At 34.7% G+C, this 14468-nt stretch overlaps 1 protein-coding gene across 1 annotated transcript in view; it reads left to right on the forward strand.

Annotated features, from left to right (window-relative positions):
* Positions 1-14468, forward strand: part of HECTD2 (HECT domain E3 ubiquitin protein ligase 2) — a 63964-nt gene that overhangs the window by 42135 nt on the left and 7361 nt on the right. Inside the window, exons 10-16 of the mRNA XM_045854653.1 lie at positions 153-276; positions 1506-1602; positions 5563-5670; positions 6508-6640; positions 7569-7657; positions 11246-11404; positions 14389-14463. Of these exons, the coding sequence (XP_045710609.1) occupies positions 153-276; positions 1506-1602; positions 5563-5670; positions 6508-6640; positions 7569-7657; positions 11246-11404; positions 14389-14463 (785 nt within the window). The remainder of the gene's footprint in view (positions 1-152; positions 277-1505; positions 1603-5562; positions 5671-6507; positions 6641-7568; positions 7658-11245; positions 11405-14388; positions 14464-14468) is intronic.

Raw genomic sequence — 14468 nt, forward strand, 5'->3', positions numbered from 1 at the left:
ACAATTATAAAACTGCCTTTACCATTTGGAGCTACAATTGCTTAAAATAGGAGTAGATAAAGGCTACCGGGTAGATATTAAAAGGTTCTTATGATTAGAGTGACTCCTGCGCATGTTGAAAAAGGTTGTTATGTTAGAATTTACCTTTACAGATACTGCAAACAATTTGGTTCACCCTCCCCTCATTCCTTATACTGATTTCTATAACTCTACATTGGATCACATTGATCTCATGGAGGAGTACCACACCTGGCAGAGCTTCGGGAACTCTCACAGGTATAGTCAGACGCGCATTTGATTGCTCACCTAAATGAAATACTATTTAAAGTAATGACTGGGTTTTAAGTGTGTATAAATAAATTTAAACATAGCCATACCTTTACATATAAACTTATAGTTTAAAGATTCAGCCTTGAAATACTGTATTTGTTAAAGCATTTTCTTTTTCTGTTACATTTTGAATTCATGTGCATGTTAATTTGGTTTTGGTTTGATTAATAACATCCTTTTAAGAAAGGAAAGGTACTGCGTTAATATGCAGTTTCTTAAGGCTTCTTACTCTATATGCTGATATCTGGGTCAGGGATTAACAAACTTTTTCTGTAAAGTAGTTAGTACATAGTAAATATTTTTGGCTCTTTGGGCTATACAACCTCTGGTCTATTGTAGCACAAAAATAGCCTTAGGTGACATATAGTCTTAGACAACCTTTGATAATAGTATTGTATCTTTACAAATACATCTCATTGCATATTTACTACACCATTAAGTATAGAACTAACAGCAACATACTTCTCCCTGACTATTATTTTATATTTTTTGAAGATTTTATTTATTTATTTTTAGAGAGAGGGAAAGGGAGGGAGAAAGAGAGGAAGAGAAACATCAATGTGTAGTTGCCTCTCACATGCCCCACACTGGGCACCTGGCCTGCAACCCAGCCATGTGCCCTGACTGGGAATTGAACTAGCAACCCTTTGGTTCACAACCCGTGCTCAATCCACTGACCTACACCAGCCAGGTCTCCTGGACTTTTATTTTATTGGTTTAAATTTATTACTTTGCTTTTTATAGTTATTGTAAGATTTCCTCATTTCTGAAGCTCACATATCAGAAATATTCATATAATAATGGATTCTTCCATTAATTTCTGTACTCAAATTTTCTGCCCTAATCCTCCCTCACCAACACTTCTGCCTCTTGGTTCTGGTGCTGGCCATATTTTTCACAGGTGACTAGACAAAAAAGGAATTTATTTGTATAAAAAATATGAGTGATTAGCAGATAGAACATTAGATATAGCCTCCTCGAGAAAATAAAGGTACTGCACACCTATTAATGATACATACTTCACAGGGTTGTGGTATTAAAAGAAATGATGTAAATGGTAAGACACAATTCACAAGTAATGTGTGTTATTCTTAGAAGGGGTACCTTAGATTCCCATAGTATAATTTTGCTGAAAATACACAATTTTGCTTTTTCTGTTTTCACTTGTTGGGCAGGTTTTCCTTCTGTCAATACCCATTCGTTATTTCTATAGCTGCAAAAAAAATCATTATTCAGAGAGACTCAGAACAACAGATGATAAGCATCGCAAGGGTAAGCCAGCTACATAAGCATATTTATGCCAACTATGAGCAATATAGTAAATAATTTAATGAATAAATCAAATGTTTTGTGACTTGTTATAGTATAATTAAGAGATGTTGTAAGTTAAATTCACATTATATTCCCTAAAAAAGGGCTTAAACCTATGTATGATACAGGAAAAAGATACCCCTCATCAACTTCTCATTCTGTTATAAATATAGGAGGAGGAGTAAATGCTTCTCATGGGCCCAAAGTACTGGGAGCTTGTTGGACATCACTTTGTAGATCCCGTGTTCTGGCATCAGTAGCTAGGAGGGTGCTCACTGGCGCAGACTAGAGTGAGTGCAAGGAGCGTCCTTAAGAGCAAGGCCCTCAAGCCGCTGAAATGTTTTCTTGGTTTTATGAGAACCAAATAGAAACAACCCCAAAATTAGAAGATGTAATAAAACGTATAATCTTGGAAAACTCAGAGATACGTCCAAAGAAGATGAAAGATATTTTATTGCTGCTTAGGAAACCAAAGTGCACAGAGTCACATGGAACCCGGGGCCGTGGTGAGGCTGGCTTTGGGCAGGTTCCAGATTAGGACAGAGTTGGTCTCGGGGCCACCCGTCCCCCTGCCTGCCACTCGTGTTTCAGCACAGCACGGCCACGTTACACACTTTACCTACTAGATATCAGATTGAATGAGCTTTTTTATGTTAGAGCCCTGGACTGTACATTTAAATGCACATATATTTTGAGTATCTGATTTTGTGACATGATCACTCACAACTTTAAATATTAGAAGGAAGGTTGGTTGTAGTCTTTTTAAAATAAAGAGACACATAGAGTAAAAAGAAATGATTTCCATGTCTTGCCCAAGAATATAAAAAGAATGCTAAAGCCTACATTATATTACTTATAAATAGCATAAAAAATAAGAATTATTTATTCTTTGGTAATTCAGTTTCCAGAAGGTATTTTTTTCTGTCACAGTGCTAGACAAAAGATCCGAGTGACAGTTGACATCCCAGTCAGCTGACATCAAGTATGGGAATATTAGAAGAAATTTTATTGCCTACGTGTACCAAGGGAGTTCCATAGCCACACTACCCTCCCCTCCAAAAAAAGTACATTTTAATAGATATATTCAGTACCAGAAATATTAATCTTGGGTAGATATTGGCTCAAAAATTACTCTGTATAGCTAGTCATTTTGACTTTTACTATTAAGTTGCATTTATGCAATTTCATATGCCTTTTTAGTATTTTTTTTTACATCGGGCTATGATTTTTTTCTATTTGTAAGAAAATATCCAAAGAAGTAGAAGTTTTTATACAAGTTCCTCTGAGCAGTTTTCTGCTGTCGCTCACATTTTTAAAAGACCAAATGTCTTCATTGGTGGAACTTTTTTTCCCATTACAAGAGGGCAAGTGGCAGCTGTAGCTTGTCACAGGCTGCCTTCCCCGGACCATGGACATAAATTAGTAGGGACTGAAGGGTCCGTGGCCAAGTTCTTCTTTCCTAACGTTTTGAACTTGTAAACTGCACCACTTGGAATTAATAACTGGTGAATGTTTTGACATGAGGACAGCCTTACCGGTAGTTACTGTAAGCAAGAGCTTATGTGGTATATGAGGGGGGAACTCCCCAGACCCCAGAATTTATTTATACAAAATTGTGTATTTATTCTTACATGTTTAAAATTCAGTCATCTTCAAAGTGCTCTCCATTTGGTACAGTAGTACACCTATTGAGGCATTTGTTTCCATTACCCAAAACGGTTTTTGAACTCATCGATTTTGATGCCTTTAGCTCTTCTCCTGTTTTTTGTTTCACCTCTCCCATATCGGCAAAATGTTTCCCTTTGAGGACTTTTAATCCGGGGAAACAAATGAATGTCACTCACAGTGAGATCAGGTGAATAGGGAGGGTGGGCACAGGCTTATCGTGCCATTTATGGTCAAAAACTGCTGAATACTCACTCAGCACAGGGTGGGCAGGTGTGTCATAAGTCACCCATCATGAAATGGGCAAACGTGTTGAGTCTTCAATGACAATTCACAGAAGCCCAATGCAGCCTCCTACAACAACATCAGCTGCTGCACTGACGTACATGGGTTCCTAGAACACTCACATAGCCGGGGAAGTCTGTACTACAAGGGACCCATCCTCCAGAAGATAATTCCAGTTTTTGGTGGGGGCATCCCCCCCTCATAATATAAAGTTGCAAAAGAGATCCTTAAAATAACTTCCTCTTCAGACTATATCTAAAATTCTACCATTGTTGAGTTATTTCTTTCATTTGAAGCACTTTTTATTAAATATGAGTTCCTGATAGAAGAAATAGCCACTAAACCTTGTCTTCCATTACCATCCTAGTATAAATGTGTGTTGGCTATTTCCTGCTTCCCAGGAGGCAGACTGGGACAGAGGATAGGAAAAGGTCACAAAACAGGCCTGTGACACAGAATACTATCCTGGAAATACATATCTGAGCATGAAAGAGAGGACCCAGAGAAGAAGAAAAACTGTTGAAAGCCTTTAGAATTAGATATTAGAGAAATGAAGAAGAGCTCTGAATTAGAGTGTTTATTATAGTAACTACCAAAGCATGAAAGAAGGCTTACTAATATAGATTTGGGGTATTAAAATGTTATCCACTGAAGCAAATTACTGTACATATTTTAAGTGTCTGAAATGATAATCTTTAATCTGCACAATAATTCATTTTCTTTGCTACCAAAGAAGATGAGGTAGGCTGAAAACATTTAGATACATTAAATACATAAGCATGTAGACTTTATGTGATAAAGGATATGTATATATTCCGTATATTTTTATTTTGTTTTTAAAGATTTTATGTATTTATTTTTAGAGAAATGGGAAGGGAGGGAGGAAGAGAGGGAGAGAAACATCTATGTGCAAGAGAAACATCGATTCTTTGCCTCTCGCATGCCCCCCAACCAGGGACCTGGCCCACAACCCAGGTGTGTGCCCAGATTGGAAATCAAACCAGCAAACTTTCAGTTTGCAGGACAACACCCAACCCACTGAGCCACACCAGTCAGTGGCAATTCCTTATATTTTTAATGTGTTATTTTTTACATACTCATTGCTTATATTTTTAAAAAAACATTAAAAACATTAATTTTTTAGTCACCCATGCTTTCATTACCCAAACATAATTATTGATACTATCATAGATAATAAAAATTATCTATTATAATAAAAATTATAGATAATACTTATATTATCTTTTAAGGGTAACAGAGTTCATTATTATATCCACAATTTTGTTCCCTGCTTGATTTTGGTTGTGTCTTCCTCAGACATTTTCCATGTTATTCATTGTGCATAGTTTTTATGACCATCATTTTTGATAGCTATATTTTATAGAGATACAAGTTTAGGATATTTCTAAAGTTTTGCTTTTATAGTAATGCTATGATGAACATCTCACTATATGCAATATTTTCTAACTTTAGAATTCCTGGAAATGGAATTATCTGGACAAAGGATATGAGAACATCATTACTGTTTCTGATAAATACTGATAAACTACTTTCTAAAGTAGACTAATTATGCTGATTGAGAGTAATTCTGTATCTAAAACAACTTAAGCCAAATTTATCATCAAAATATAAGCCTTGTTTCAAATGTTCCTACTCTATATTTATATTTATTAAACAGAAAACCTTGCTACTTAAGAGATGAGACACATGGAAACTGAAACATAACACTCTTTTCTATAGAAAGTGAATTATTTTTGGTCTTCCATTTTGGCCCCCCTTTGGGTTACCATTGTTCCAAAATGAAATATTAAGGCATTTTCATAAGTCAAAGCCTATATAACTGAGTTTTAAAAATTGTTTATATGAGATATGACATAGAGGAGAATATGTGATTTTTACTAGTGTTTAAACATTTTAAATAAAATTACAGTTTAAGTAAAAGTGAAAGTGTTTACTTTCTTATTTAATTAGCAAAGTCTGGTGGATAAAGTGTCTCGAAGACAGAGACCTGACATGAACATGTTGTTCCTGAACATGAAAGTGAGGAGGACACACCTGGTTAGCGACTCTCTCGACGAGGTACAGACCATCTATTCCAAAGTGACACTAACTGATTAAAGCTCTAAGTAAAGTCTCTCTGTGAGCTGTCTTTTATTTCTTTATGCTAGTAAGTGTGCTTCCCTATGTTTTGATACCATAGTTAAAATCAGTTCTGTATTCACAATGAAGTCTCATGCTCATTTTTATATGTTTATTAATGGTTTGCTGTTAATTCTCCAGAAAGGGATTTTATATAGAACAACTTTAAGTAAGTCATGTGTATGTATGACTATGTAACCTAGATTGCACGCCCACCTTTTTTACTGGCTGGGTGTGTGACAAGTCATTTTAACTTCGCCAAGCCTCAGATTACTCATCTAATAAAATTAGAAGTCTGATCTACAGGGTATATTGTTCTGTCTAGGGTGAAGCATACATTGTATGCACATGTATTACAGAGTTTCATGTATGTACAGTTTTCAGCCAGATCTGCATGTGACTATTACAAGATAAAGGCTGATTTAGTTATGGGATTTTTTTAAAGGTTAGTATTGAAGGCAACTTAAAGAAAAGGAAATGAATTACTTTATATTGCACACTGCTACCTTAAAATCTTGGAGCCAATATGAACCTGGGAGGCAGTAACCTTGGACCAGAACCTCACCTCTCTAATTCTGTTTCTTGCTCTAGAACAACAAACAAACATAATACCTAGTCCACACAGTGTCTGGCAGATGTATTGGGTGGATGAATGGGTGGGCGTGTTGTGACATTGTGAGTAAGATTCTGACTGCCTAACACATTTCCCAGAATTAAAAAAGTTAATTTCCCTTTTCTGCCATTTGTTCTCCTCTACTGTATAATTTCTTTAAATAGTTAACCCGGAAAAGAGCAGACTTGAAAAAGAAGTTGAAAGTTACATTTGTAGGGGAAGCTGGTTTGGATATGGGTGGCTTGACTAAAGAATGGTTCCTCCTTCTGATTCGCCAGATTTTTCATCCAGATTATGGTGAGTATTTAATTTTTATGGACAGTGTTTTTTCCTAATTGTTAGATTCAAACAGTTACTCTTATTTTTAATTTGCCCTATGGTTTTACCAATGTTCTGTTGATCAGAAATCTTGAATAATTTTTTAAAGACTTTTATTTCTATTTTAAAAACTGACCAAATTGATGATCAAAAATGTCCATTATTTTATTGGGAATCCTACACAAAACACATACAGACTTGAAAGTACACATTTGTAAGGGGGCATCCACTTCTTTCCTGAATAAGCTAAATGCGTGAAAATTGGTCATTGAAATAAAGAACGTTTAAAGTTAAAAAAGCTATAGTTTGCTCTTCTGCACTAATATCTGAAGCTTCTTTCATGAAATTACAAGCCATTTTAATAAACAAATGCATTAATTTTTAAGACAAAACTAAACCTCTGAAATTTAAATTTGGTTTTGTTTTATTAGAACATCTATCTTATTAATTTTGGTTGATTTTCTTTACAGGAGAGTTTTAAGTGTTATTCTTTATTTGTCTATATTTTGTATATGTATATGTGTGTATGTATGTATATTATATATATCATGCTTCTGGTAATGGGAATTGGAGATGACATGGAGAAATTGAAATCTCCACATAATCATTAAAATCAATTTTTATTGTAGCTAATAAATTTTAAAAGTATATTTTTTATAGAAGAAAATCAACTGATTTTCTGAGTTTCTGTCTTCTTACTCTGGGTTTCCACCCTTGGTTCAGGATACCACTGAACAGTAAGGTGTGCCTGTGGGGCCTCTGTACATATAGATGATATACTTCAATATAAAGGATGGTTTATAACAGATTACTGAACTGTTTTGCATCTAACAGAGATGTCATGTATATTTTTACCACTCTGATTTTCAAATCAGTCACATTAATGAAATTATCTTTCTTTTTTCAGGCATGTTTACATATCACAAAGATTCACACTGCCATTGGTTTAGCAGCTTTAAATGTGATAACTATTCAGAATTCCGATTGGTTGGAATTGTATCCTTTAAACTTTCCACTAGGAGGTGCTAGTAGACTAGAGATTTTTAAAAATTTTTTCTGAATTTTGGAAAACTATACTTATTAAACATTTTATTCAAATTAAACATTCTTGTTAATTACTAAGATTTTCAATAATCTTTATTATTTGTAATATCATAGCTATATAATGTCAGCAGATTTAATTAATTGAAAGGAATGGCTGAATATTTTATATTTCTCTCTGAAAACCTTAACTTGAAATAAAAATGTTTATTTTCTATTTCATATTTTGTCAAGTTTATCAAAAAATTAAGACTTTTTAAAAATCAGTGTATCTTTTCTATTTGTAATGAACTGCTTTTCTGTTCTAAGTACAAAGTGAAAGGACTAACAGAAAAATAGTTTACTTCACTCTGTTTACTAAATTGAAATTGTGGAAATTAAACCTAGGTCTTTTATATGCCCCACAAACTCCAAGGTACTTAATAAAAATTAAAAGTTGAAAGGAATTGGAATATTTTAAATATATGGCATTATTTCATAATGTTTTTAAAATTATATCATTCCTGTGCCATCCTGTGGTCCCTATCAGGTGTATTGGGGAGGCCATGCATGTATTGGGTGGGAGATTGGACAAGATACCTTCTACATTAGCCTTTTTAACTCTAGGAACTATAACTGTGGAAGGAAGGGTGAAAGAGTAAATGAATGAGCAAGCACTGGAGACACATAGATTAAAAGAGGGAAAAAAAGTATCCACCTTTAAGTTGTTTACCAACTTAAGTTGATGGGCAGATGACCTTGTTTACCACCTTAAGTTAGATGGGCAGATGACCACCACCCAAGGTAGTCTGTTCTCAGTCAAAAGACCATTTGACGTTAAGAGAGAAGGGGTTCTGAGAAGAAAGAGATTCAGTATCGTCTTCCCACAGAAAGTAGACACGTAAAAATGAAACCATTCCATCTGAGTAACACGGGGCTGCAGAGAACAGGATGTAGAGTGACAGGATGACCGGGAAACAGGCTGCATTGCACTGGACCTGGCCCAATGCAGTGTGGGGGGCCACCTGACTGACGCAGAGGACACCCTGGGAGTTAGGGAAGACACCTGCAGAAGAGTTAAGGGCCATCTTATGATGGGCTTTGAATAGCTGTCTTTGTTGCATTTGTCGAAATTAACCCTGAAGAATGTATATGGACATTGAGACACTAGATGGAAGAAAAGCTTGTGGAGACAAAACTATACACTGAGAGGGTAAATTTGAAATTTTGTGTATATTGTCATGTCTGAAGGTCCAAAGTGCCAAGTTTCACAGCATAAAACACAACAGTTCTTAGACTTTTGTTTTTATTGTATTATTTACAGTAGTCATTTGTTAAATGTTACTTCACTGAAACCCTGAGTTATTGATGCTTCTCACTATACTCTGAACTATCTGGATTTTCTGAAATATATTTTTTCATACTTTATATTCTTATCACAACCTAGATTTGGGTGATATTTTGACTTACTAATATTTGTATTATACTATTAGATCTTACTTAGCTATCACATTTTTAACTAGTGTTATACATAAGGTCATGAATTTGCTAATTGTTTTCTTTTGCAATAGACATTAGTTTCTATTCAGTTATTACCCAGAAGAGCATACTAAGCATATTCACATATGTCACATATTTCAAGTTAAACAATTGAAGTTAAGTTCTCACTTAACATTGACAGTAGGTTCTGTGGCTTTAAGTGAAATGACATATATATAATGAAATCAGTTTTACTATAGGCTAATAATTGATATAAACAAGAGTTAAGTTCCTGCAGCATCTCATCAACATAGCAAAACAACATTGAATAAAATGTTATTCAAGGTGCTGCTGTAAATCTAAAATTATTATAGTCACCATATCACATTGTTAATGTGTACTTTTCTCCCAAAAAGTAAACTGTAGAAAATAAGACTGATGCCCCCACAGCACGATAATATGTAGGAAAAATGTGAGGTGATAGTGGGTAGTGATGACGTAAGTGGCTGGGAGATCATGAGGAGAACTAAAAGTTGAGAACAGGCAGGTGATTGAAAGAATTTAGTTGGTTCTGTACACATCTCCAATTTTTAAATTTCAGCATCAAAAATTTGTTCTAATAGTTCCAAAAGTCTTGTTTTTAATACTTCCTTTTCAAATTGTGAAGACCTCGGAGTGTCCATGAGATTTTACAGTAAAACCTGTAATAAGTGTAATTGTTTAAGATTGCACGATGAGACAAATATCACACTTACCGAGTACAATTGCTCATAGCGAAAGGGGCGCTGAAGCTGAGAGCAGGAGCAGTGTGGTGTGGGCAGGGCTTCTGCACTCTGCTCTGTCGGCACCTCACGGCGCCTCAGTGACTGCAGAATTCCCTCATCCCCATTCCTGCCTCTCCCAGAGCTCGCTGATGTGGTGTGAAATGCAGCATGGTCTGCTTCTGAAAGTTTCCTGTAGAAATGCCTGTCAGCCTACGTCCTCATCTGTTAAAAACTCACCTTCACAGTTACAATTAAAAGAACTTTTCAAAATACAAAGTGCTTAGAACTGATACTATACAGATGATCATAAATGGGAACTACAGTAGTATTGTGGTTATTGTCGTCATTGCTGTTACACAATTTGAGCCTCTTTTTAGTATCTTTCCCTTGAAAACACTGCTCACAATCTCCATTAATATGGTTACCTATAAAATAGCATATCTGTTTCTTAAATTATTAACCTCATTGTGCTTTAGCAAATTGAAACACTGGCTATCTTCTAATTTTAAAAATTGTTTGCAATAATTTGTCCAGCCCATATTTTGAGATTTCCTTTTGAGCCTATAAAATTAATGACTTCTTTAATAACTTGACATAATCATCTTTTTTGACAGTTGAAATATGAAATTTGTTCTAAAACCCCTCTTTCAGCAAATGGATGTAACATTCTGCCATATAACTGAGAAATAAAATACAGTTGGGCAAAGTTTACCCATAAATATCTGTAGCTTGTTAACTTTAGACCTTTGAGTAAACTCCCAAGTAATAAAGGCTTTTCAGATATTGCTGTAGGAAATTGTCCTGTTAACTTATCAACAGTGTGTATATATGTCTGTGTGTGTATTCATATGTTTATTCAGTTCAACTCTCTTTACATAGTCTGCATTTAATTTTAAGATAATTAAAATGGTCACCAAAATTAGTAGTGTGTTCTGCAGTGAGTTCTGAATGAATTGCTGCTGCTACTTATAAAATCACCATCTTGGTTTAAATATAAAAATTCAAGTTTTGAAAATGCTTTATATGTTAAATAATTTATAGATATGTCTGAAATTACCTGTTGTGATCTTAGCTAAAATTTTCTAAGGAAATCATTAAGTACTATCAACTGAACCCCTCCTTTTTACATGACTCTTTGTAGTCAAGTAATTATATTATGTAAAATAAAGGGGAAATAAAGGAAAGGAATGGAAGTAGGTGGGATTAACTGGAAAGTCAGTGTAAGATCTGAAAGAAGTATGCAAGAAATAGACTGATGTATAATTCAAAAGTCATTTGTTGTCATGGATTTATGTTAATACTTAACATTTAGTATGCATAGCTTATGGGATTAGCTGTTTATAACAGCATCACCTTGGATATTCGCTTCCCCCCCTGCTGTTACAAGAAATTATTGAGCCCTCCCATCGTTCCCACGGATCAGAATACGCCAGTAGGCATCTGCAGTGTTACCACTGATGACTTATGTCAAATTATGCCTGTAAGTATAAAGTTACTAGCAACTTATTCCTTAATGCTAATCTATTCTGCCTACACAGTCTTTCTCCTCCAAATGCTATTTTTATTTTTAAATATGATTTCTGTCTACTTTTGTAACCCATCTAGCTTTCTCCTTCCTTATGGAGGCACATCTCCCACTTGCAGCACTCTTCAGCTCTTATAAATATTAGAGCAGGCTTTGAAGTCAGAGACAGATATTTGAGCCCCAGCTCTGCCATTTTATTAGCTCCGTGACCTTGGCTAAGGTCTTCAAAGTTTCTGAGCTCTACTTTTCTTCTGGGAACAATGAGTAGTAAAACTCATGTATCGGGGGATTGCATGAAATAATGAAGCACTTAGTAATTGATTACTTCCATCAGTCCTTATTAAGATGATATTATACAATATCAACAGTGTATGCAACATCATCTCTAAAATCAATACAACATGAATTTCATGGGATTATTTCATAGCAGTCCTCAGTTCAAAATTTGTATTTCTGATCAAATTTAATACAGTTAAAATTATTAAAGAAATGGAGAGTATATACACATCCTCCTGATAATCCCTTATAATAATATTTTTTTACTGCTTGCTAAATAGAGCAGGCTTTGCTTAAGAAAATGAAAGATTTGCCTTCTGTAGTCTTGTATCTGCAATATACTTAGCTTTGACCCTGGATGATTCACTTAATTTTCTTATCTATGAAACAATGGAAATAGACTAATCTCTCTGAGTTACCTTCTCATGTTAGATTTTTTTATTTTTTTGTCACATTCATTTCATTTCTGCTAAGTTTCTTACTAATTTCATAATCTTATTATTGATTGTTGTCAGTAAATTGCTTCATTTTATGATTAAAGCTATTTGAATTTGGCTTACTTAGATCCAGCTTTTTTTAGTTCATAGTGGATATTTTATGAATGACTATGCCAATATGCTGTTTTATATTATGGAGCTGAGGATTTCACTGAGCTAATATTCTTTTATTAGCTCTTTTTTTTTTTTGGAGATTCTTTGTGTACTTTTAGAGAAAAGGGAAGGCAAGGAGAAAGTGAGGGAGAGAAACACCAATGTGAAAGAGAAACATCAGGTGGTTGCCTCTCACCCATGCCCTGACAGGGGACCCAAACCCACAGCCCAGGCACATGCCCTGACCAGGAATCGAACCGGCCTCCTTTTGCTTTGCAGGACAGCATCCAACCAGCTGAGCCACACTGGTCAGGACTTATTAACTCTTTAATAATGAGTCCAGGTTGTGCATATACTATGAGACCAACTATTGAGAAAACTAAGTTTCTGTGTACATGCACCTATAAAGATTGAAAGGAAGAAGAAAAACTGCTGCTGTGTTAGGATAGTGGAAAGTGGTAATTTTTAAAAACATTTTATAAATGGATTATTCATTTATTAGTAGCATCTATTGAACATTAGCACCTAATTTCCATGTCATATATGTAAAGAACATATCCTAAAATTTTTAAATGCTTTTTTATTCAGTTCTTTACCATATGTATTTGGATACTGTTTTCATGAAGAGTGAACAGGAAAGTGAAGAGAAGCATATAGTAGATATGTTTCTTAAAGATAAAATCTGTGAATATGAGACAAAGTACAGAAATTAATCAAAATATTCCTCGATGGTGCCTTCAGTATTGTGTTAATAAATGCAATAATTTCCCATGACCACTCTCTCAGAGGTGGTCTGTGACTCAAAGCATCAGAATTGTCCAGTAACAGCATTGAGAAATCTTCCCGGCAGTGTGAAAACTACAGTTGAGGGTTTGTGTTGAAAATGGAGGAGAGGCAAGTATAACCTGGATCAGTAACTGTACTGTTTCTTAGTTCTGCTAAAGCCACTCTCAGATATGCTCTATTAAATGCAGCCAGGGTATAGAAACTGTGCAAAAACACTAGTCTGTATTTTCACACACTCCTTATTACAGGTTTACAAAATCATTTAAAAAGTTAAACTGTATGGATAACACATAAAATTTTAGAGATAGCATCTTACAATTAAGAGTCTAAAATTGACAGTATCAGTGAAGACAATTCTCAACAAAAATTGGGGTCTGAAACCGCAAAGGCTGAGGTGAGAGGTCTGCAGTCCCGACGGGCAGGTCTGAGTGTATGACCGCATGACCTACTGACGCTGTGTCTTGTCATTGAAAATGGAATCTTTGAAAGATGGTAAGCCCTTTACCTTGGGTTCATTTCCTTGAAGTTCTTAATAAAAATAAGGAATCTCCTCATTTCAATTTTCAGCATCCACAATTTTTATTAGTAATTGCAAATCTATGCCCATCTAAATCTGTATAAAAGTTTGTTTTTAATAGGACAGAGAATGTATTATGTATGTAAGTATGTAAGATCATTCTAACCATGCTGTTCTTTATTTTGTAATAATTGAAAATAAATTAAAACTTTTTGTAAATCTGAAAAAAATGTTAATACTTGGTTGTTCTGTTTGTAAGTCTTTGCTCCTTGGTAACATGACTTGTAACGTAAACTGGGAAAGTGTTTTCCAGTGTTCCCAGCTTCTTGGGAAAGAAGGGTGTTGTAACTGGTGTATAAGCCATTTACATGCATGAACTCTGTGTTTTTATGTTTAAAAGATGTATCCTAAAATATTAGCATATTGTAAGAATATAAATTAAAAATGAGAAATACGACAAATTGACAAATAGTAATGTCACAGAAAGCAGTGAATTATGATGAGAATTATGCTCTTAGCTTGCTGCCTAAGAATAGTTTGAACTGGATATTTCCTCTCATATGACTTTTTCCAAAGGAAAGGTAGATAGTAGAAATTATTAACAAGCATTTTGTGCTCCAGAAAATGCATCTCAAATATTATGTTTATTTCAAACTCTGAACATTTATCTGCTCTGTCTCACAGGTAAGTGAGCTATAGTAGACCTGCTTAACTACTTTAGTTAATACTGTTTGGTTTAAGAAACACAGGTAACAGATTTGTGTTTACAGGAGCTGGCCCACGGATTAAGTGAACTCCTGTCCTATGAGGGCAATGTTGAAGAAGATTTCTACTCCACATTCCAGGTACC

Source organism: Phyllostomus hastatus, unplaced genomic scaffold (genome assembly GCF_019186645.2).
Source record: "Phyllostomus hastatus isolate PE091 unplaced genomic scaffold, TTU_PhHast_1.1 phas_scaffold_1066, whole genome shotgun sequence".
Classification (NCBI taxonomy): Eukaryota; Metazoa; Chordata; class Mammalia; order Chiroptera; family Phyllostomidae; genus Phyllostomus; species Phyllostomus hastatus.